Source organism: Gracilinanus agilis, chromosome 4 (assembly GCF_016433145.1).
Source record: "Gracilinanus agilis isolate LMUSP501 chromosome 4, AgileGrace, whole genome shotgun sequence".
Classification (NCBI taxonomy): domain Eukaryota; kingdom Metazoa; phylum Chordata; class Mammalia; order Didelphimorphia; family Didelphidae; genus Gracilinanus; species Gracilinanus agilis.
In genome coordinates, this window is record NC_058133.1 from 142,311,199 (window position 1) to 142,336,475 (window position 25,277).

At 34.2% G+C, this 25,277-nt stretch overlaps 1 protein-coding gene across 1 annotated transcript in view; it reads left to right on the forward strand.

Annotated features, from left to right (window-relative positions):
• The window catches only part of CEP170 (centrosomal protein 170), a 132,288-nt gene that overhangs the window by 61,803 nt on the left and 45,208 nt on the right, over positions 1-25,277 (forward strand). Inside the window, exon 10 of the mRNA XM_044674980.1 lies at positions 23,362-23,511. Within this exon, the coding sequence (XP_044530915.1) occupies positions 23,362-23,511 (150 nt within the window). The remainder of the gene's footprint in view (positions 1-23,361; positions 23,512-25,277) is intronic.

Consider the following 25,277-nt stretch of genomic DNA (forward strand, 5'->3'; position numbering starts at 1 on the left):
ATCTAAATACAGCTAAAGTGGCCTCATGATTATTCATCTACGTCTTATATTTGCTTTTAAACCTTACTGATCCAGCCAAAATATTTCCCTTTTCTATGTTCATTTCTTTTTTTTTTTTTTAGTTTTTTAAAGTTTAAAGAGAATTCAATAGTACTCAGCTTATTGCTGTAATAGGAGGTTGTCATTTAATATTGGGTTGTCTCAACTGTTGTTTTCCTTATAAAGTAAATGTAAGGACATAAATGTTATGAAAATTGTTTATAATAATGAAAAATAAATCGTGGCAATTAGAATTCATTTAAGAGGCAAATTATTATTTTCCTCCTAATTTATTTTAAGAAAATCCCTAATTTCTCTTTTATTTTTAGAAGCAATATTTTGACTATTTAAATATATATTAGAGCACAAATTGGAATCCCAAAATCAATAATTAAAGGTTTGCAAGATATTTCAATGATATACTATACATTCTTATACTTTCTTTTAAAAAAAAAACCCTTACCTTCCATCTTAGAATTAGTACTGTGTATTGGTTCCAAGGAAGAAGAGCGGTAAGGGCTAGGCAACTGGGGGTTAAGTGACTTGCCCAGGATCACACAGGTAGGAAGTATCTGAGGCCAGATTTTAACCTAGGACCTCCTGTCTCTAGGCATGGCTCTCAATCCACTTAGCCGCTCAGCTGCTCCCATTCTTATAATTTTTAAAATGTTAAATTTCAGTGTTGATATTTTACTTTACAAGTTATAAAGAATTAACTTGGTTTACTAAACTTTCTCCCTAATAGACAAATGCAAAGCAACCATTATAAATACTTTGTGCTGACTTATTTTATAGCTTTGAACCTATCTTGCCACTTTGATTTATTATAAAATAAAATTGTTATTTTTTGTTTTTTCACAGTGTAAGACTTCATTGTCATTTTTCTCACTGCCAAACATTACAAAGAGAGCTTTTTATTGTTTTCCCCATGACCTAAATAATTTGTATATTTCCACATTTAAAAAGGAAGCCCACAAAGTAGTTTTTGCACTATACTGAGTCAAAACTGATAGATCAGATTCATTTAAAAAGTACAAAAATGTTGTAGAAATATGTCAAGTAAGGATCTGGTAGATCAGATTCAAAATAATCAAATACAAGGTAAAGAAGAAATTTACCAGCTAAAAAGAAATGGCAACACTTTAGTGCAGGAGTAAAACTTAGGGAAAACAGTGAATTATCATTTTATCCCCATTTTGGAGCCATTAAAGCAAACAAAAAAAAATTTTTTTAAAAACATAGTTGCTTCTATATCCTTTCAAGCTTTTCTAAAGGCAAGATCAAAAATTTTTAAAAAGCATGCTTTACAGGCCTAGAGACAGGAGGTCCTAGGTTCAAACCTGGCCTCAGCCACTTCCCAGCTGTGTGACCCTGGACAAGTCACTTGACCCCCATTGCCCACCCTTACCACTCTTCCACCTATGAGACAATTCACTGAAGTACAAGGGTTTAAAAAAAAAAGCATGCTTTAAAATTTAAATCACATTGCTTTTAGTTAACCAAAATATAGTTCTCAATTCTACTTTTTTTTTTCTTTTTCTTCCCCAAGTTTTGGGTGATAAGTGAAATATCATGGAAAAAGACAAATACTCAAATTATTTAATGGGAGATTGATTTTATTTACTCTTTAGAACCATTGTTTTCTAAACATTCATTTATTTTTTCAGTATTTAGTTTTTCAAGTTCATGTAAATTCTTATGTTCTGTGGGAACTTTAAAATTAATTTGTGTTCTTTTTGAATTGCAACTTTGCCACTTGCTACTTTGTGACCTAGGAGATAAATCATTTCTCTATTCTTTAGTTTTATCCATAAAATGAAAGGATTGTCCCTTTCAATTCTAAATCTTTGGGTCTAATCACTTAATTTCACTTGAATAAAAATTTGTTTTTGCTTTTGGAGAAAGATTTAAAGTACATACATATAGTGACTAAATCAGTTTTATAATTGGATAACTTTGTTTATTTCTAAAATAGAAGGTTGAATAAGATCATCTCTTAGGTCAACTTGTCAGTCACAAAATTTAAGTAGCTAAAAATCCTCTCTCTTTTTTTAACCCTTACCTTTTGTCTTAGAATCAATATGGTCTATTGGTTCTAAAGCAGAAGAGCAGTAATAGCTAGGCAATTAGGGGTAAGAGATTTACCCCAGAGTCACACAGCTAGGAAGTGTCTGAGGTCAGATTTGAACCTAGGACCTCCCATCTCTAAGCCTGGCTCTCAATCCACTGAGCCACCTAGCTGCCTCTAAAGTCTTATTTTTTACAACTTACAAACTTACTGACTTATCTTCTCCTGGCTCTGAACTGATTATCCTTCCTCCTTTCATCCCCATCTCATCTCCAGTTAGCTGGCAACCCAGGTCTTAGTCTCATAAGGGATAAGTAACTTGAAATCTATTCCATTCCCAACCCTACAATGGATTTCAAATTAATTACTTTTTCATTTTTATATTGATGTTGGAAGAATGGCAGAGAAGAGAATAAAGCATGCAAAGATTCTACAATTTTTAGAGTGTAAGCATATTCTTAACTGTTAATGCCTGCCTTCCTTTTGTATATGAGATTCTGATCCATTAATCAAGGACTAATCATATTATGTTAAGAAATCATATATACATTTCTGTGTTGTGTGTATATATATATACATGCATATATATTTCATATATATGTGTATTTGTGTGTGTATGGCACTCCAAATAGATATGAAATTAGAAGAAAAAAGCAAGTTTCACTCAAAAAAGAATGTTTACAAGCTCTTCTTGGAAGAGAAAATAGAGAACTGGAAAATAACTCACTAATATTTCATTGCCAGAGAGTATTCTTCTCTGAATTCCTGTACAAACAGGCTCTGTTCTTGACTTCTTCCCCTAGCCAGATTATCTGGAATAATCTGCTGCATCCTGTTGCCTGATAAAGGCTGCTCAGGAGTTACCACTAAGGTTTATAGCAATCATATAAGAAGAAAGAACAAACAACTGGGCAGTAGTCTCACTCAGCAGTTAAAGTAGAGGAATTCTTGATGACTAAAGAAGATGTTTTGAGTTCTACTTTCCAGCAACAGTACCTGTGCACAGGCAAAAGTTCCCTAGTGAAAATGGTCACCCATCTTCTGGGTCTTCCAAGATCAGATCCAGACCATTGATAGGCAAGCTTTTTCCTTTGGGAAGTCAAGTCATTTGTTGATAACAACTATATCAAAATCACCAGGTCACATAGGAACTTTCCACAGGTTAACCTTTGACCCAGTTCAGGAAACTATGAGAAAACAACATGTTTATGAGCCTGGCAAAACCAGCCCTAAGTCTGCTGCATTAGTAGCAGTTCCCTACCTGCTGCTCCCCACTTCTGAAGTGCACTAGGTGTCAGAGCTTATTTCTTCTGTCCTTTCTTATTCTCCTTCCTTCTCCTTCTCTTCCCCCATCTTTTTATCCTCTCCCCACCTGACTCCTTAGATTAGGCAGGCTGGTAAATGTATAAATGATTGTTATGTATGTGTGTTTTTAAAAGGAAAGCAAAGGCAAAATATCAAAAAAAGGCAATCACTTGTTTTTTAGCTATCCAAGGCACCTATGTTCTCTTCAGCAGTCTTAGTAGCTTTGTTTACTTCGTACTCAAAAGAAACTGAGTAGCCTTTTAAAAAAAGTTAGTGGAGTTGCTTTTATCATGTGAAAGTGAAACAAGAACACTTTCTCATAAGATAGTTGGTTATTTTGTATTGCTGCAGTTGTGATAAGCTTAAAAAAAAAAGATCACTAGGAAGCTAATTGTTTTTAATGTACCAGCATCTCATGCTGAAGATAAAATAGAAGAATTTTACAGATAATTTAATAAAGCCTTTCTAAATTAAATGAATTTATGCTTTAATAGGTGGTGACCCCTTGGTGAGAAATTAGACAAACAGTCTTGAGAAGTAAGGAATAACATGATCAGAGGCTTTTTACCTATACAGAAGCCTCATACTAGCTACATATGATGAATTTTTTCTTCAAGAAGAGAGGTAGGGGGGCAGCTGGATAGCTCAATGGAGTGAGAACCAGGCCTAGAGACGGGAGGTCCTAGGTTCAAATCTGATCTCAGACACTTCCCAGCTGTGTGACCCCAGGCAAGTCACTTGACTTGGCAAGTCACACTGTTGCCTAGTCCTGTAGATTCTGATTTCATGATATCCCTCATTTATGTGTACTCGTTGGACACTGCCACCATTTTTCTGTCCACACATAGAGCCACTACACTAGTATCATCATCTGATTTCTGACTGCTCTGTCTGCCTCACTCCAAGTCATCCACCAATCAGCTACAAAAGTGACCTTTCTATAGTACTGTCAACCTTCCATTCAATAAACTCCAGTTATTTCTGGAACCAAGTACTAATTTTGGGGGGGGGGGTACCTCTTAATGCCCTAAATAACCTGCACCTTCCCAAACTATTTTTGTCTTCTTTACTCATGTCCCTGTACTCTAGAATCCAGTGACAGTGCCCTCCATGATCCATCTCCTCACTGTACATTTTCACTATCTCTTACACCTGTGATATTCTCCTTCCTCATCTCCACCTTTGTCTTCCTTCAGCTAAAATCCTACCCAGTGCAAAAAACCTTTCAGTTAGTGCTAGTGACTTCCCTCTGAGATTATTTTCATTTTACCCTGAGAATATCATATTTGTACATAGTTGTTTACATGTTGTCTTTACCCATTAAACTGTGAGCTCCTTGAGAGCAAGGACTATTTTTTTCTCTTTGTACCCTAGTGGCAGAAATACCATTAGTACTTAATAAATATTTGTTGACTGACCACAGTGGAGTTTCATCTTATTTAGAAGTTAGAATTGAAGAAGTACATAAAGTGAAAATAATAATTCTGTGTAAAAATGACTCTCGAAAAATCTTTTAAATTGTCCATAAAATACAATAGTGTCTTTAAACAGTTGTAGTTAAAAAGGGGATAGATATTCTTTAAAATGAAGAAATCTATATCAGAGCAACAGGTTTGAGTTAGTTGCTATGAAAACAGTTGAATATAAATTTTATTTTTAAAGGTAATCCACCTAAGCTATTGGAAAGGAAAGATAGGCACGAACCAGTACTACTGTTCAAATAAAAGAAAACAAAAACAGGTAAAGATTTACCTAGCAGGAAAAGTGATTAAGGGCAAATACATCTGATATAAGATATCATCTAATTGTGCATATATTAGAGATTATATATTAGAGTGATTGAACCACCATATTATTGTCTATTCCTACTTCACATTGAGGCAAAAAGAAAAAGTATGAAGAAGTCTTTAGAAACATAACAGAGGCCTTTTAGCTGCCCAGGAATTTTAGAAAAGCCATCTAAAGATATTTTTCTCATTAGCTCCACCAAAGCTGGATGAATAGATGCCACCTATTGTGGGCATCATAAAGAAGATACTCCAGAGTCACATGCAGTAATGATAAGATGCTTACATTGCGAGAGGTGTGTAGGAACTGAGGCAACTACTGATTCATGTGTCCCATTTTATGTTTATCCAGGGCATATTCTTCATTGAGTGGAAGGGTGGACAAAATTACCACACAGTTTTAAATTGTTATTATTCTCTCTCCCTCTTTTCTTCCTTTCTACTTTCTCTTTCTTCTCTTCCCAACTATTCCCTTCCCCCAATATTTGTAGTTGAATTTACCTAAGTTAAAAGCAGATATGATGTAACATTATATATCATCCAATAAAAGAGTTAGAAGACTGAAAAAACAGGTACAATGAAAATCTGCCTGGAGACCTAACTAATGCATAATATCCTTGAGAGTTTCAGAATCAAAATAGAAGGAAAAAAAGAACATTAAAAAGAGAGGAATTGGAAAAGATCTATAAACTTTTTTTATCAACAACATTGCATTCTTCACATTTGTAGTCTTAACATTACAATCATCAACATTTTTAATGAGAAAATAGAACACAAAGGCACTAAGAATAGCTAGACTGCGCCAATTGTAAATAGAAGAAATTTGTTTTGGTGATGACAGTTTCAAAGGCACTAACATATTGCTTCTCAAGATATCTCAGGGATATCCCAAGAGGAGAAAGATGTGAAATCCTTGGAAAAAATTATGGGCCTCATTTCCGAAAAAACATACCCCAAAAATAACACCTTTAAAAAGTTACTTAGAATAATCTACACATGCAATCTAGAATGTCCTAGATGAAAAGCATGCACAAGTTTTAACAAGCTTCCATAATAGTGCACAACTCTGCAGTCATATCAAGATGGAGAAGGTACAACCTCCTTTTTGTTGATTATTCACTATGAGAAAACATTAGCTTTAGTAAAGCAAAACAGTGTCCAAAAAACTCTTATCTAATAAGTTGCCTCCTGTGCACGTGTCAAAATCATGCAAAATTACTTTGAAAGATATAACAGTAAAGGGAATTCTGGCATTCCTCTTGATCATTCATCACAGGCAAAGCATAAGACAAGGAAATTGGTACTTTCCATACCTGTTCACCACTGTCAAGGGTAATGTCAAATGCAGGCTCCAAATAAAAAAGATTCCCAGACGATAAAGTTTCTACTGATAAATTTACAAATGACATGTTGAATACATCGAGACCCAAACATGGAGAATCTTCCTAATGAATCCATAAGATTTCTAAAGAGTTCAGCCGACTGATCCACACAAGAAAACCAAGTAGACAAGGGATGACTTTAGAATTGGTCTATCTTGAACACAGTAAACTGGGCCCAGAACTGAATAAGATTGTGAATATGGATTATATTGCTTTTGGAAAATTGTATGGTTCATTTAATGGTTCTCCTTGGAAAAAGTCCCCTTTCAAAAATATCAATATTTTTCCACTGATACAATATGGCATACTATGTATGGTAATGGAATACTATGATATTTAGACTAAATAAAGTTGTGAGTCATCCAGACAACAGCAGAAACATTAATGATGTGTGTGAGTAGGCACACAAAATATTACCCACTGTGAAGAGTGAATCAAACTCTAAGAATCAGCAACTTTTAAGTTAATCAATCAAAAACTTAAGTACCCCTGCTTAGTACCTTATCCTCACTATGTATGAGAGTTCACAAGTCACTTGTTAACTGGCCATCCCCCTAATCTCCCCACCAATGCTAGACAAATTGAAAGACTGCAATTGGTCCCCATAAAGTGGGGAAAGGACAGGAAGTGATATGGGAAAAGAACTATTAAAAAGTCCTGAACTTCTGTCCAAGGGACTTCTCCTTGAGGCTTCTCCTTTGGAGTTCTTTGGAGGACGGCTCCTTGGGGCTTTTCGACTTGGAGCTTCTTGGAGTCTGCGACTTTCTTGTTGGGTTCACTGCTGCCTCAGTGAGCTTAGCTCACAAGGGTTTTTCTGCATTGGGACCTTGCCTGGATCCTGCCTGGCTTGCTGGTGAGTGACTAGGATTCCCACATGAAGATTGGAATGCTGTCAGGGAGCAAGCTTCATTTTACCAGATCAGCATTTAGGGTAGTCTAGGCAGTTTTCTTACCTCTTTCCCTTCCACATTTCCCTCTTTTTACTGATATTCCAATTAAACAAAATTATTAAAAGCCACTAACACTTTTCCTGACTTAAGGGATAATAATTGGTAACCACTTTTTTATAACTTTCTCATTTAGTCAAAATCCCAATTTAACCATTATACCACAATGAATTATGTAAGACATGGGGATTTAAAGGATATCATTAGAGACCTGTATAACTAGAAAAAAGCATAGAGCAATTATGTAGCAAGTGTAAGAGATAACCAATGCAACCATTATTGGTATCCTAGCACTGTAAAGAGATCTAAAAGAAATCTCCTCCAGCAGATTGGATGGACCTCCTATGGAATATTTAATAAGAGAGACCATTAACAAGAGTTGCATGAAATAAGATGTTTTTTCACATCTAAGATGTTTCACATAGAACCAACCAAACTAGCAATGTACATTTTGCTCATGCAAGAGAAAGCATAAGGATTAATTTGATATCCTTTTTTTTTTTTATAATTTCTTTTTTCTTTTAAACCCTTAACTTCTGTGTATTAGCTCATAGGTGGAAGAGTGGTAAGGGTGGGCAATGGGGGTCAAGTGACTTGCCCAGGGTCACACAGCTGGGAAGTGGCTGAGGCCGGATTTGAACCTAGGACCTCCTGTCTCTAGGCCTGACTCTCACTCCACTGAGCTACCCAGCTGCCCCCATATCCTTTTTTGAATAGAATTTGACTAGAATAGAATAAATCATTCATTGGCCCAGGGCATACTTAGTGGGGGCAAAAAATATTACAGAATCTTGGTAATGTCTTGGTTTGGGGAATCTAAATTACATGCATGAAGGGCTGATGGTTATCTAATACTAAAGAGGATTCCCTTGGACAGGGTCCACTAAGCTATGTACCTGCCTGTTGACATGCAGACTAACTGGTCCTCCCTCTCCTATGTAATAATATGGCAGCTTACATCCTTAGGGTGGTTTTACCTTTATATAGAAATTAGAGACAAATCCTATTTCCATCCTTAGTTTAAGTGTGAAAGAGAATTTAAACTCTTTTTGTTTATTTTAACTTAATCAAGAACTTGAAGTCCCCTGCCTTTCACACTTACTTAGTCATTAACACTTAGTCCTAAAAGACCACAAGCACTGCCTCTCCCTCCCCGCCCTTCCCTCCCCCCCAGCAGTTCTAGGCAAATTAGGAGACTGTGATTGGTTCCTGGGAAGTGATAGACCAACCCACAGTGAAAGGAAACTAGAGAGACAGGAAGTGAGGTGGAGAAAACTGCATATAAAAACCAGCCAAGGGGATTCTAAGTCATTCTGTTGCTTTGGTGGCTCTTGCTGAGGGAGGACTTCTGTGTTGGATTTCTGCTGCCTTGGTGGCTCTTGCTGAAAGAGGGATTCTGCTGTGTGGGTGTCTTTGCAATGGAGTTCTTCTGCGTTGGTGGCTTGAGGAGTTCAACTTCGGTGACTCATTTGGGCTGAGGAGACCCTGACTGGAGACACTGGCCTTTCGACTCTTCTCCTGTCTTCAGTGGGATGCTCCCTTCTGTGAGGCACTCAGATCCAGACTTAGTTAATTTGGCTAGGCAATATCTTCTATCTCCTTCCTACATTTCTCCATTTACTATCTCTACCTTGCTGTAATAAAGCTACTAAAGCTACTAACAGTATTTTGACTTAAGTTAATTTTTATAAATGGCGACTATAACAATTTTTAAAATTCTTATATTTGTTAAACCCATTAATTATTACATAAGTACAGTAACAGAAGTGAGAGAACTGGTCATAGGTGAATAAATGTCTTAACCCAGTATCTAAAGTCATAAGTGTTGAGTAATTTCCAGTAGATCTTCTGAATTGGTTAAGCATGATTGGTTACCCAGAAAATAAATAAATAAAGCGTTACAAGTTTATTTACACTGTCACAGACAGAGATCAAGGAAGAAAAGAAGGAAAATTCAATTTAATAAGCAAGCACCTGCCAGTCACTGTGCATTGGGTAGAGAGAAAGAAAAGTGAAACATTTCATGTCCTCAAGAAGCTTATGTCATACTAGGAGTACATAAAATAAACACACACACAAAGCAATCAGTGTAGTGGAATGTAATGGGGCTCTGGATCTGAAGCCATGAAAATCTTAATAAAACTCCTTTCTTATTGCTCTATGATTAAGCCACTTAATTTCCCTGTACCTTTCTTAGTACCTAGTTTCTCCATTGTAAACTAAAGTAGATTAGATTTTATGGCCCCTAAAGGGCCCTTCCATCTTAAAAATTATGATCCTAATTTTGGATGGAAGTACAATACTTTTTGGAAGAATTGGAAATTAGGAGAGGCCAAAGATGCAAAGTGTTATGCCATTGTGGCAGGATATGGGGACATCATTAGTCAGACTTTTGATCATTAATCAAAATGACTTATTTTTAAGTAATGGATTCTTAAAGACCTGGACTGTGTGGATAGATTTTAGGTGGTCCGTGAATGTAGATGAAAAAAATTTACGTCTTTATTTTCATTAACCTGTAACAGAATTTTATTGTTTCCTTCTGTTAAAAGGGTCATTCTGAGAAAGGGTCAGAAGATTTCACCACATTGCCAAAAGGGATCCAGTACCACCCCTCCTCAATCTCTCAAAAGTTGAGAACCTCTGCTTTAAGTGGTTTAGGTCATTTGCGGATTCTGTAGGATCCAGATAAGGCTCTGGAGTGTTTTAAAAGCACTCTACCATATTATTTAAATTTCCCAAAGGGAAGTTTCCCTAATGTGGGTATGATTCTGCATTTCTTGTGTGCTTACCATTGAAATGTGTGACAAGAATTCTATATAGAAAATTAAATTCTCCAGGTTCACTTGCCTGTTACAAACCCCATTTTCAGTTGTCAGTTTTCCTATAAAATCTAAAATGGGATTTTTCAGAGACAGACCTTTTTGGTGAGGGGAGAAGGAGGAGGTTTTGCATTCAGTCATGTCTGAGTTTTTGTGACTTCATGGACCATAGTGCAAAAGGCCCTTCTATTCTCAGCTATTTCCTTAAGTCTGTCCAAACTAATGTTTGTTGCTTCCATGACACTAACTAATCATCTCATACTCTACTGTTTCCTACTCTTTTTGCTTCAGTCTTCCCACAGTCAAGGTCTTTTCCAATGAGTCCTGCATTTTCATTATGCGGTCAAACTGAAAAACTTCAGTTTCAGTATTTGTTCTTCAAATGAGTAGTCTAAACTAATTTCCTAAAATATTTACCGATTTGATTTCTTTGCTGTCCAAGGGTCTCTCAAAAGTGTTTTCCAGCCATGAAAAAGCATCAGTTTTGTGACACTCGGTTTTCCTTATTGTCTAGCTCTCACAGCCATACATACTCTCACAGCTAGAAAAACCATAGCTCTGACTATACAGATTTTTGTTGGCAAAGTGATGTTTCTGTTTTTTAGTATACTGCCCAGATTTGCCATAGCTTTCCTTCTAAGAAAACAGCTTTTAATTTCATGGCTGCAGTCACTATCAGCAGTGATCTTTGAGCCCAAGAAAAAAAATCTGACACTGCTTCCATTTCTTCTCCTTCTATTTGCCAGGAAGTAATGGAACTAGTTGCTATGATCTTTGTGAGGTTTTTTTTTTTTAATGTTGAGTTTCAAGCCAGCTCTTATTCTTTCCTCTTTCACCCTCATCAAGAGGATTCATAACTCTTCTTCACTTTCTTCCATCAGAGTGGTTTTATTTTCATATCTGAAATATTGACATTTCTCCTGTCAATTTTAGTCCTGGCTTTTGATTTATCCAGCCTGGCATTTCATGTGGTATACTCTGCATGTAAGTTAAATAAAGTTATGATAATACCACTCCTTTCCCAATCTTAAGCCAATCAGTTGTTTCATGTTCAGGTCTAACCGTTACTTCTTGACCCACATAGTAACTCCTCGGTAGACAAGTAAGATGAATCTCATACTTGTGTCTCTTTGAGGACTTGCCACATTTTGTGGTCTTTACTGAATCACTGTCTTGTCATTGCAGAGGGACTTACATAGCTCATTGAAACTATGAACTATGCCATGCTGCATGGTTACCTACAAGGGTCATAGTGGAGAGTTCTGACAGAAAGTAGTCCACTAGAGAAGGAAATGGCAAACCCCTCCAGTATCTTTGCTAAGAAATTAAAATTGGGAATAGGGGGATGGAAATACAGAGAAGAAAAAGAGACATTACCTGCCCTCAAAGAGGTTATAACCTGATGAAAAAAGACAACATACAAAAAGGAAGCTAACAAAAGGATGGTGGGAATTTTTTAATATACTTTTGAGTTTTATTGACATATTACATGAACAAGAAATCATACATACAATCACATCAAGGAACAAATTGCCAAGGTTTTGATATTGAAGCCAAACAGATTTCATAGGACAGATTGCAAACAGCTATTCATATAGGACTTGTTTTAAGATTTTTGTCTCATTTTTCTAGACATTTTCAAGTATTCAGATGTTAACATTTCCCACAAGCATATGCAGTGCTTTCTCTAATCATGGAAATCCTATAATATGGTTACTTCTACCATGCCTTGAACAACAATTACTGTTGAAGTTACTCTTAGGGAAACACCATTTTTTATATTTATCTCGTGCATATAGGACTATGTCTGCAATATTTTGTCACCAAAAAATTTAGTTCTGTGTCAAATTACTTAATTGTTGTAAGGAGTAATGATACTCTTGAGAATAAAGATCCATCTAATACCAGCATTTTATCATTTAATCATTTTTTAAAAGATACCTGCCATATACCTGGAATTTTAGCAGTAGAGGATTATTCTCTTACCTGGTGTTAGTATACTATATACTTGAACCCATATTGGGAAGGCACATGTTTGCCCTCACATTTCTGAGATCCAAAATTTTAGCTTTCCTTATTTGTTTTTTGTCCTCTAAAAATTTTATTTCATCTATTCCTTTATCTGTGTCTTTGCCAGAAAAATGAAATAACACCGCACCAAGAATAGATTCTTAAAACAGTCAACCAAGCAGTACAAATAATTCCTCATTACTTTTTGGGTGCAGCACTTCAAGCTAGTTTCATATTCACATATTATCCTGTTGTATAGCTGAGTCAAATCAGAATTTCAAAATTGTAAAAGACATCAACAGTCCAAAGCATGCTTGAAAAAGAATCGCATCTAAAATATATTTTCAATAAGCAGTCATCTAACCTTTCTTGAAGACATTCAGTGAAGGAAACCTTCTCAAAGAAGACAATTCCCATTTAAAATAATAGCTTCCATTTATTTAATAAATTTACAAAGTACTTTTACAAGATTAGCTCATTTTAGCTTAACATCTTTGGAGTTGTTATTTTAATAGTACAATTATCACATCTCCACTTTATAGATGAAGCAACTGAGAGATTAAGTGAATTGCCCATTGTGACACAACTAATAAATATCTAAGACAAGATTTTAACTCAAATATTCCTGATTCTAAGACCATTATTCTACCCACTGCATCATCTAGATGCTTCTTTCAGATGCTTTTAATTATTAGGAAACTCTTCTAGACATCAAAATTAAATTCTTCTCCTTGCCAACTCATTGCTGTTTCTACCCTTTGGACACAAAATAGAAAAAGTTTAATCTCTATCCTACCTGCAAGCCTTTCATATAACTTGCACACACCTATTATATCTCCTCCTAAACTCTCCCCTACAAGTGTTTATTCTTTTTTCCATTTTTATATTTTAAGATAAGTTCTGCATGGACTTAAAGCCCTTTCACAGTCTTGATCATCCACTTCTGGACACTTTCCAGCTCATCTCTCTTCTTCCTCATACACAGTAGCACCCAGAAATGAAAACATTCCAGATGTGGCTTGGGAAACTATGCCTCTCTTCCTATAGCTCAAAATTGCATTAGCGTTTTTGCCTTCGATTGAACTTGCCACTCTACTTGCACTCCAAGATATTTTTCAAGAAATGACCTTATATTGTTTACCCTCATCTTGTGAAGTAGAGTTTTGAACCCAGATGTAAGATTTTATGTTTATCCTATCTGTTTCATTTTAATAAATTAAGGCAGTATTTGAGCCTACCAAAATCTATGTTGACCTTTCCTCTCAGATTTGTATCATCTCAAATTTGGTTAAACATATATAACACAGTCATCAATCTTCTGTTAACCGTCCAGTGTGTAGTAGCACTAGGCTAGATACTGAAAATATAAATATAAAAGTGAGAAAATATCTGACTCTATGGAGTTTGCAGTCTACTTGGGATGAAAGAAGGGTACAAAATGTTCTTAGACTAGTACATAGAAAATAAATACAAAGTTAGTCTGACAAGGGATAGAAGGCACAACATTAACAACTGGGAGAATCAGAAAGGGCCACATTTGCTTGCTATACTTAAATCCAATTTATTGATAAAAATCTAAAATCTCTTAAGAACACTATAGATACTTAGAGGCACTCCACTAGAATTCCCTTGTTCAGGTTGCATGGAATATTCATGATTCTTCTCTTAATCTATTCATTTCTACACCTTTTATTTTAGAATTTTGAAATTTTTATTTCTAAAAATATCTCTCCTTTTAGTTCTCAATTCATTTAATTGTAATATCATTGTTTCCACATTTCTGTATTTTCTTCAAGTATGAAATCTTTATCAATTATGGCGCACAAGCTGAAATTATCTTTGTCAATTTTTTTGCATATCGTTATTTTGACATCTGAGACACAAGAGAATTGCCATTGGATATTTTTTGAAAATGGTTTTGCTAAGTCCTTTGTTTCTTTAAAAAAGAGTCTGAGGGGAGAGAGGCGCAGAGCCAAGATGGTGGAAAAGGTATACAGACCCATCTGATTTCATCATACCACTTTGGAAGAATTGGAAGCTGATAGATCTCCAGTGACAAATTTGAAAGCAGCTATGCATAAAGCATCTGAAGCATGGAATAGTGCTCCCTTAACTTCAGTTACTGAGCCCAACTTCAACAGTTTTTTTTTTAAACTAAAAGGAAAAAAGGCAGAAAAATAAAGGGAAAAAAACAGCAAAAAAAGAAACTCAACATAGAAAGTTATTTTGGAGACAGGTTAGATTCAAACTCAGAGGAAGACAACAAAATCAATATTGCTACATCCAAAGCCACCGAGAAAAATATGAATTGCTCTCAAGTACAAAAAGAATTAATGAAGGCGCTCAGAAAAGATTTTAAAAATCAAATAAGAAAGATTTAGAAGAAAAATTGCGAAAATAAATGAGAGTTTTATAGGAAAATCATGGAAAAAAGAGTCAACAGTTAAGGAGAAACAAAAAATGCTTAAGACATTAATATCTTTTTAAAAATAGACAAATTGATAAAAGAAGCACAAAAATCCAATGAAGAGAACTCTTTCAAAAAAAAAGCAGAATTGACCAAAGGAGAAAAATATACAAAAATTCACTGAAGAGAACTTGTTGAAAGGCAGAATTGGCCATATGGAAAAAAAGGTACAAAATTCTCTGAGGAGAACTCTTTGCAAAGTAGAATTGGCCAAATGGAAAAGGAGGTATATAAAAGCTCACTCAAGAAAATCATGCCTTAAGAATTAGAATTGGGAAAGTAGAAGCTAATGAGTTGATGAAATATCAAGAAATAATATATTAAAATAATATATTAAAGATAAATCAAAAGAATGAAAAAATAGAAGAAAATGAGAAATATCTCATTGGGAAAACCAAAAACCTGGAAAATAAATCCAGAAAAGATAATTTAAGAATTGTTGGACTACTTGAAAGCTATGATGGGAAAAAAAAACCTTATCTTTCAAGAAATTATCAAGGGAAAAACTGCCCTGATATTCTAGTTACAAAGGACAAAACAAAAATTGAAAGAATCTACTGATCACCTCCTGAAAGAGTTCCCAAAAGAATAAATCCCAGGAATACTATAGCTAAATTCCCAAATTTTCAGATGGAGAAAATATTGCAAGCAGCCAAAAAGAAACAATTTAGGTATTGCGGAGCCATAGTCAGGATAACACAAGGCTTAGCACCTTCTACATGAAAGGACTGGAAAACCTGGAATATGATACTTTCAGGGACAAAGGAGCTAGGATTTCAACCAAAAATCACTGAGCAAAATTAAATATAATACTTCAGGGGAGAAAATGGATTGGGTATTCAGTAAAAGAGAGGACTTTCAAGCATTCCTGATGAGGCGAATAAAAAATTTGACTAAAATACAAGACTCAAGAAGTATAACATGGTAAATAAGAAAGAAATTAAAAGGCATTCAATAAGGTTAAACTATATATATCCTTACAAAGGAGAGGATCCTTGTAATGCTAAAGAACTTTGTCAGTATTAGGGCTGTTGCAAGTTTACATAGGCATAGAGGTAAGGGCATTAGTAGAGTATGATGGATAGTATAAAAAATAAAAATTAATGCATGAGAAAGAAGAATGCATTGAGAGGAGGGGAAGGGGAAAGCAGAATGGTATAAATTATTGTAAATGAAAGAGCAGTCATAGTGGAGGGAAAGATGGTACAAGTGGAGAGGAGAGCATGTGAAACTTAATCTTATCAGAATTGGCTCAATGAGGGAAGAACATACACAATCAATTGGGTATAAGAATAGGAAATATTTCCCTACAGGAAATAGGAGGGAAGGAGAGATAAGAGAGGCAGGACTGATAGAAAGAGGGCAAATTGGGGAAGATTAATGGATGTTAAACAGAAGTAACTCAGAAGAAAAATAACACAGTAATCGTAATGGTGCAAAAAAATTTTACAAGTCTCTCTAGTTAGATCTCATGAGTCAAATATATAAGAATAGAAGTCAGCCCCCAATTGATGTGTTCAAAGGATATGGACAGCAGACAAAGTAATTAAAGTTTTCTATAGTAATGCAAAAAATATTATAAATCACTTATTTAGAGGAATATAAATTAAAACAACTCTGAGGTACCACCTCACACCTATAAGATTGGCTATTATGACAGAAAAGGGAAAAGACAAAATTTGGAAGGTATATGGGAAAACTGGGACAGGAATGTAATATTGAGGGTGTTGTGCTTATTCAATCATTCAGGAGAGCAATTTGGACCTGTGTCCAAAGGGATATATAAAGTATATCCTTTCATATCCTTTAACCCAGCCATACTGTTATTAAGTTTGTATCCCAAAGAGATAAAAAACAAAGGGGCGGGGGGAGGACCTATATATAAAAAAATATTTAAAGCAGCTCTTTTTAGGGGAGCAAAGTTTTAAATAGTGAGGGAATAACCATCAATTGGGGAATAGCTAAGTAAATTTTAGTATATGATTGTAACTCTTGTGCTGTAAGAAATGACAAGGAGGAGAATCCTCAGAAAAACCTGGAAAGACTTACACAAACTGAAGCAGAGTGAGATAAGCAGAGATAAGAGCTAAGGACATTACACAGTGAGAATTCTTTACAATGAACTGTGAATAATAGCTATTTTCAGCAATATTAAATGATCCAAAATTTCCAGAGAAAAAGAACTCAAGTCTAAATTTAGACCAAAGCAAACTTTTTTTACTTGGTTAATTTTTTCCTATTCATTCCATAAAAGGATTGATTTGGAAACATATTTTACGTGATTGCACATGTAAAATTCATATGAGATTGTTTACCCTCTCCAGGGGTAGGGGTTAAGGGGAAGAGAGGGAGTGAGAGAGTTCAAGACTCAATATTCTCTGAAAAATGTTGGAAACTGTTTTTACATATAATTTGGGTGGGAAATAAATGAAAAAAAGTCTGAAAGCTATTCTCTTATTAGACTTGTATTGAATTAGGGACAATTTATTTGATAGGTTTGTGTGTTAAATGCCTTTTTCTCCCTAAACATCATGTTATCTGCCTAGGATCCTTTTGACTTGGTGATTTTCATTCAGTTGTAGATCAACAGTTCTTTTAGTTGCCACAACTTAGGAGCTTTAAAGTTAAATGTTTATTGGAATGACAGAACTCTTAAGTAATAATGTAGGTAATCATTGTAGGTATTTTTAAGACCTCCAGAGAGATTTGATGAACTCTTGAGTGCAGATTGAAACTTTTTTTTAACTTTATTTTTCTTGCTTTTCCCCCCTTTTACAACATAACTAATAGTCGAATATGTTTTTGTACAATTTTACATGTATAATGGATATCATTGATTACTTTCTCATTTGGGGGTTTGAGGAAGGGACAGAAGTAGGGAATGAATTTGGAACTCAAATTTTTAAAAAATACTTTGGAGGAAGAAGGAGAAAGTGGTGGGGGGAGGGGGAGTGTTTTGGCATAACCACAGTTTGTTCTTCACTATTAAGACATCCCTAGACATCAAATTCAAGGATCCTAAGCCTCAGATTTCAATAACTTGTGGGAAGTCCTTGAAAACATCTGGTTAATAGAGAAGGGTCCCACATCAAACCTGTAACCCCTAGAATTCCACTGAATCTCCAACGTCTCAGAATTAGGATTAACAATTTTCCAATTCTGTGTTACTGTAAGTCAGAAACTGAACAGAACACAAATATAGTTTTAATATCAGGAACCCTCTTAACTATTGAGATTTTACCATTTTAATAGCAAATATCTTAACAATATGAGTTTGTAATGAATTATTGGATCTTAAAGTAGCAAGAAAATTTTAAGTGTAAATTACTGCTAGAAAAAAACTTTTGTTAAATTCATTTCCTAATTCTGTTTAGGATGACTGCGTTGCCAGTTATTTGTTCCATGAGACCACCTTGATGTCCAACTATAGTTTTAAATGTCCCTAATCACATATGTGGTAAATACTTCCTAGGTTTTTTGCATGTTGATAATGCTCTATTTTATGTACAATTCTATTTCCTTTTCTTCATGAGTCTCAGTGTGGGAATATTATTAAATTTAGTCCATAATAATATTTAATTGAATATGCCAATTGTTTCTCACCTTTTTATCTACTCTTTATAGTAGTAATGTTAATTAATACTCTTGCTTAATTTAAATTTAATGGTGGTAAAAATTACTAGATTTGAAAACACTTTGCTTGTGCAGTAGTTCTGTTCAGTTGAAATACCATCAAGTTAACAAATTTGTGTGTGTATAATTTAACATGATAATTTAGTGCTATGATTTCTCAGAACCTAAAGTCATTTGCTCCTATATAGTAAATGTATACTGAATGCAGTGTCATTTGAGTTCTTATCTCTGCCTTTTAGGTTTTATTTATTTTTTCTCCTTTGCAGTCTGTTACATTAGATTTGTTGCTATCAATGTGAGTGCCTCTAGCAGCCTTTTTCCTGCTAATGTTGATTTGTTGTGCTTGGTAATTAGGTAATTTACTTTTGTATGAATTATATGTAAAGACTAGTTGAAAGTCTGAGGTGCTATCCTACAAATAAAATGAAAGAATTTTATTTGTGGCAAATGGACTTTGATATTCTTTTTTAAAAAGGGGACTTGTTGCTCCTTCCTAGTCCTCAATTTTGTTAAAGGGAGATGGTTTCATTATAATGTACTCTGGTGTGTTATTTATTTTTTATATTTTTCTTTATTTTTTCTTTAAATTTTTTTCTTTAAAATTCTATATAAGTTTACACATATGATTAGTTCACATGACATTGTAAAACCTAAGGTAAAGGAGTTTATATTTTAATTTTATAGGAAAGAAAATTCTTTAAAGACATCATCCTCATGTCACTGTCAACAGTTCCTTAAATACTGAGAATCCAATGGGAGATCTCTAGCTGACCTCATCGTATATCTTCATATTAGATCAGATCATCTGGACTTACTCAGCTTCTGAAGTTCTGAAAATTCCAGAAGTTCTCAGAGGGTAGGGATTGACAGTCACACAGATACCAGTCAGAGATGTTAAAAGAGAGGAAAAAACGAGATAGGATAGGATTACAGAAGGCAGTGGAATAGGGGTAATGGAACCATTTAGTTATAATCTTTAGTATTTTTCAAATAAAAAGAATAGGTTTCAAACTGCTTTCACCATAAGTATATTTTATAATAATTCCAGTTTTCAATTACATGACACTTTATGGTTAAAAATTATTTCACATAGTCTCCATCACATCATTTTGTTGTAGGTATATGTTTGTAGTCTTCCTAGATTTATCTTGACATTGTAAAATAGCAGTGTAACATACAGTGTCTATTAGTTGTCCCTCACTTTTTCTCTGCAGTCAGCCTACACTGTCACTCCCTTTTGAGACTGAGATTTGTTAGAGGTAGCCAGGCCAAGACTTGAATCCAGTCTCCTTAATTTCAGTGTTCTTTTGAGCATTGCTTTCTCTTAGATTTCCTATTTCTCCAAATATATCTCATATTTCCCTTCAGGTCCCTAGTCCTGGAGTATGAATAGACAGTTCTGTTAAACTCCATATTTTAAATTGTGACCAAGTTAAATACATGTTAAAAACTAAAGTAGGGCAGCATAATACAGTGGAAAGTGTGTTTAATTTGGAGTCAGAAGTCTTGTGTTCAGGTAATTAACTCATATATCTATTTCTTTTACATTGAGTAAGCCATTTAACTTTTCTAAGTTTCCAATATCTATAATTGGAAGAGATTTCAATAAATGACATCTGAAGTTCCTTTCAGCTTGAAATCTATACTCAAAAGAATCTTTGATCATACCAGTATGAATGTTCCTTCTAGTGATGCCAATTGCAAACCATCCATACCTTTCTGTTCTTTTCAGCTCTTGTCTATTCCTTTCATGAATTCACCACAAGGGAAGAGGATTGTATGTAGTATAGTGAGGGGAGTATTGACTACCCAATATGTTTGTAGTCTTCCTAGATTTATCTTGACATTGTAAAATAGCAGTGAAACATACAGTGTCTGTTAGTTGTCCCTCACTTTTTCTCTGCAGTCAACTTTTCCCTTTTTTTTGCTCATGCATTTCTTTATTGACATCCTATACCATTCCTTTATTCTCAGCCTATAGAACATCTCAGAATCTAAGATCCTTTTGAAAACATTGAAAACACACTATTGTTGCTACACATTTTCAAAAGGCAAAGCTTAAAGCAATCATAGAATTTCACAAGCTTTATAAAATTTAATTTTCATTCAGCATGCATTCCTCGATTATTAGTGTGCATATTTGTGACCAGATAGTGATCATATTTATATAAGAACTTTGCTAAATACTAGGGAATTCAAATGTGAATAATTTTTTTTTCTTAATCTTTGTACCATTCTTAAACAATAATAAGCCAAGGTATTTGGTAACATTGGGAATAAGATAGGCTGGGCCTGAAGTCAGGAAGATCTGAGTTCAAAGCCTGCCCATGGTACTTGCTAGTTGTGTAACCAGAACAAGTCATTTAATTTCTGTCTTATTTTTCTCATCTGTGAAATAGAGATGATAATAATAACAAGTATTTCCTAGGGCTTTTTTGAGGATAACAATGAGATAATATCTGTAAAGACTTCACAAACCTAAATGCTAGGTGGTAGATGGTGGTGTTATACTTAGAAATCACCCTGCTGGATCAAAGGCACTGACTTGCCAGCTCAGCCCTGAGCTTAATACTCCAATTAAAAGGTAAATATGTGAAGAGAGCATTTCCTTCCTAGATATCAACTTCACTTTAGAAGCATATATACTTAGCATGGTTTCTTTAAGGCATCCATTGTGAATCTATCATCCCTGAAATTATCTGAAGCCATTGTGAAAAAGGAGTTTCATAAGTTTGTTAATAATCCACTATACCAAATACTATTCAGTTTCATATCTTAAAAAATTCATTGTCTCCTGTTTCTATTATACCGGGATTTGATAAACAACTCCATGTTCTATATCCTGGATTTTAGACAAAACAAACTTTACTACCTAGAATGAGTTGAATAGGGAGTGTGAGTCATACTAAAAAGCTTTTTGTAAAGTAGATTGATTTGTGGAATGGGAGATGTAGCTTCTACTTTTAGCTCTGCCATTAACTGATTTTGCGATATTGGATAAATTACTTAATCTTACTAGTCCTCAATTTCCTCATCTATTGTATTTTGAAAGATGAGATTCATAGGCAGAGAGATAGAAAGGGCTTCATCCAGACCAACTCTTCCCCAAATCAACTCTTCCCCAAATCATGAATTCTATCTACAATATTATCTTGACCACTTCTAGTCATCCATCGTATGCTTGAAGACCTTCAGTGTCAAGAGGACTGCCCTCCTTCAGGCAATCCATTCCATTTGGGGGCAGAAATAATTGTCAGTACAATTTTCCTAGTTTTGAATTCGAATCTGCCTTTCTAGAAACTTCTACCCACTAGTTTTAGTTCTTTTCAAACAAAATATATCTTATTCTACTACATGACAACCCTTTTATAATTTTAAGATGGCTATCATAAACTTTTTAATTTTCACTTTTCCAGACTAAAGTTTATGGTAACTTTATTTGATCCTCATTCTTTGAGGTTTTGAATTTCTCTAATTTTCTAATTGCTTCCTAGAGAAACTCAAGTTTGTGAATTTTCTTTCTAAAATGTGGAGCCCAGTATGTTACTAGGCCAGGATACTGTAGACCAGTTTATAATGTGCCTTTTTTTTTTATCTGAATATCAAAATTTGGATAGTAGTGATTAAAATTAAATTAGCTACTTTGCCTATTACACTTTTTATTCATTTTGATTTTGTAATCAACCCATTAGACTGCTTTCAATGAAATAGTTTCTCCACTATACTTATGCAACTGAATTTTTTGAACCAGACTGTAGAACATTGCATTTCTCCTTATCAAATTTTATCTTTTTCACTTGTACCTATCATTCTCATTGCTTGAGATTGAGAAGCAGGGAATTACTGACTCTTACCACTAGATCAGCTGACTCTCCTAACTTTTTGTTAGGTGCACATTTAATCAGACTAGTCAATACTTTCATCTAACTCATTGATATAAATTCTGAATTTAAAAGAGCCAAGCAAAAAACACAATAGCATTCTCCAAAAGTCTGCTTTCTGTATTGACTTAAGTTAAACAAGTAGTCAAATAATTCCAACTTCTAATATAACTATTCAGTCATCTTGTCCACGTTTATTGATCTTGTCTACAAGAGTATCAGGAGAAAAATTATCAAATGCCTTTCCAAAATCTAAGTATACTATTGCATCTAAAGCATTCTCCTGACCCTATAACCTACTAATAAAACTCTTCCTTGGGATATAAAGCAATTTATCATCAAATACTATAAAATACTACTACTAATAATGATAATGATATTTCATTACCTTCTTCTCCAGTCAGTGAATTAGAGCTGAGGTCCTAGGTTGCAGGCAAAAATATCTTCCCCTTTAATGGCAATAGAATTGAAGGCAATGATTGTTACTCTTAATAGTAAGAAAAACTCATTTGTTTGAGGATTGAAATAATTTAATTGATGATAGAATCAAGACAGTGACAGTTTATAAGTACTAATAAACTTCAGGTGGATTAAGTTTTTATAGTTTGACATACAGTTATTAAATTAAAATTTTTATTTATGTTTGTAATAATCTTGTTTAACTGTGTTATATATAATAGGGATAGGAAAGAATATCTTTTTAGTCAGATTTTCTATTTTTCTGATAACATTGAGAAATGTTTTGAAGAGACTTTAATCTTTATGCTTAGATATAGCTTTTTGATCCTGACCAAATTAATCTTTTCAAATCAATTTTCTGACATGCATTTATTATACACAGCATTTCATTTAAAATTTTTAATTCTTATTCCTGAAATGAGCTTGTTGTTTTTATTCTCATGTTTTAGGTTGGTATTTTTAAAAAGTGGCCTTCTATACAATTAATGATGCCATCCATTCTGTAAACTTATGCATAGGTATTCCTTTTTAATCCATATAATAATTGGTTTCATTTCACAGGTCTTTGGAGTAGATGACGGTCAGGATTATAATAGGCCTGTTATCAATGAAAACCAGAAAGATTTAATAAAAGATTGGGCTCTGAATTCTGCTGCAGTAGTAACAGAAGAAAAAAAAACACTGATTACATCTGGATTTCTTGATTCTGAGGTAGAATTCTGTTCCTGATGATTAACTCTTTCTCTCTGTAAAAACATGTATTTCAAAAAAAAATTTTTAAATTATTTTGAGTGGTTAGGAAGTTTCTTATAAAACTTATTTAGACATCTAGTTTTCATAAGGTTTTGTATCTAGTGCAGGCTAAAAGTAGTCCTTAATTCAGAATAACATACTTTAAATTTTTGCAGGTTTGCTCTTGTTCAGTATTTTTCTAGTCGAGATGGATAAAAGTAAAATCAATTCAATAAAAAAATTTTGAACACATAATAATGTTATTCATAATAAGGGTTTTAGATTGGGTTAAAGATTATTAAATGCTTTATATATCTTATTTGATTTAATCCTCCAAAAAATCTTATAAGGAGGTAGTTACTACAGACATTTTTATCCCTACTTTACAGATGAGAAAAATGAGACTCAGAGATATCATGACTTGCTCATGGTCACACAACTAAGTAAGTATGGGAAATGGAGTATGAACCTAGGTCAAGTGAAATTTATTTTACAAATATTAAACTGAGGCTCTGACATGTAGGAAATGAAAGTCTACGTGGAAAGATAAGGCTTAAGCATATACATGAAAGGATGACACAGATCAAAGAGACCTGAACTAGGAATCAGGAGATTTGAGTTCTCATTTGACTGTACTTTATGACTCTGGGAAAGTCACTGGGCCTCTCTAAACTTTTTTCTGCATCTTTAATTGACAAGAGCACAGATGATATAATCACAGAACCTGAGTTCACATTTCCAACTCTGCTAGTACCTCTGTGACCTAGAGCAAATCACTGAAACTTTCTGAATCTCAGGTTCTTCATATGAAAAATGACAGAGCTGAAAGGACCTCTGGGTCCTTTCTTGATCCAAATCAATGATCCTATCATTTGGTTATCTCTAAGGTTTTTTTCCTAGCTCTCATTCAATAAGTTCTCTGAATATGGAAACAACCAGAAAGCAATTGCCTAATAGTTTAGTGTGTCACACAAACTCTAATTCAATTCTAACTCTAACTCAACTCCAACACACACTCACTCTCTCTCTCTCTTTCTCTCTCTCTCTCTCTGTCTTTGTCTCTCTCTCTCTCTCTCTCTCTCTCTCTCTCTCTCTCTCTCTCTCTCTCACACACACACACACACACACACACACACACACACACACACACACACAAAGAGATCTCATAGCAAAGATGTTTTTAGAGTGCTATAAGCTTAACTCAGAGAAGGCTTCTTGGGGGAAAACAATGTAGATACATTCCAAAATGTTAAATATATAAAAAATTACTTAAATACATAGAATGTCTGTTCCTCAGAAGTTATTAAAGACAAATTGGATCACTTTATACTTAGACTGTAATTACATAAAAATCCTAGAACTTGGCACTAATATTGTCTAGTAGATTCACCTATACATATTACAGAAAAAATATCAGTGACTGAAAATTGATATTAATGTCTTTTATTTCAGAATATTGCCATTCTCTGCAAGTATCTATAAGAAGCCATTACATTTTATAAATATGTGTGTGTATTTGTATATATACATATATATGTATATATAAATTTGTTTCAAACCCCCGACCCCTAAGGGTAGAAGGAAGGGAGTACATCCTTTGTCCATGGAGCCAAATTTTTTTATTTTTATATATATATTTAATATTTATATTTATATATATATAAATAAAAAGATCTGGCTCCAGTGGATACACACATACACACACACACACACACACACACACACACACACACACACACACACAC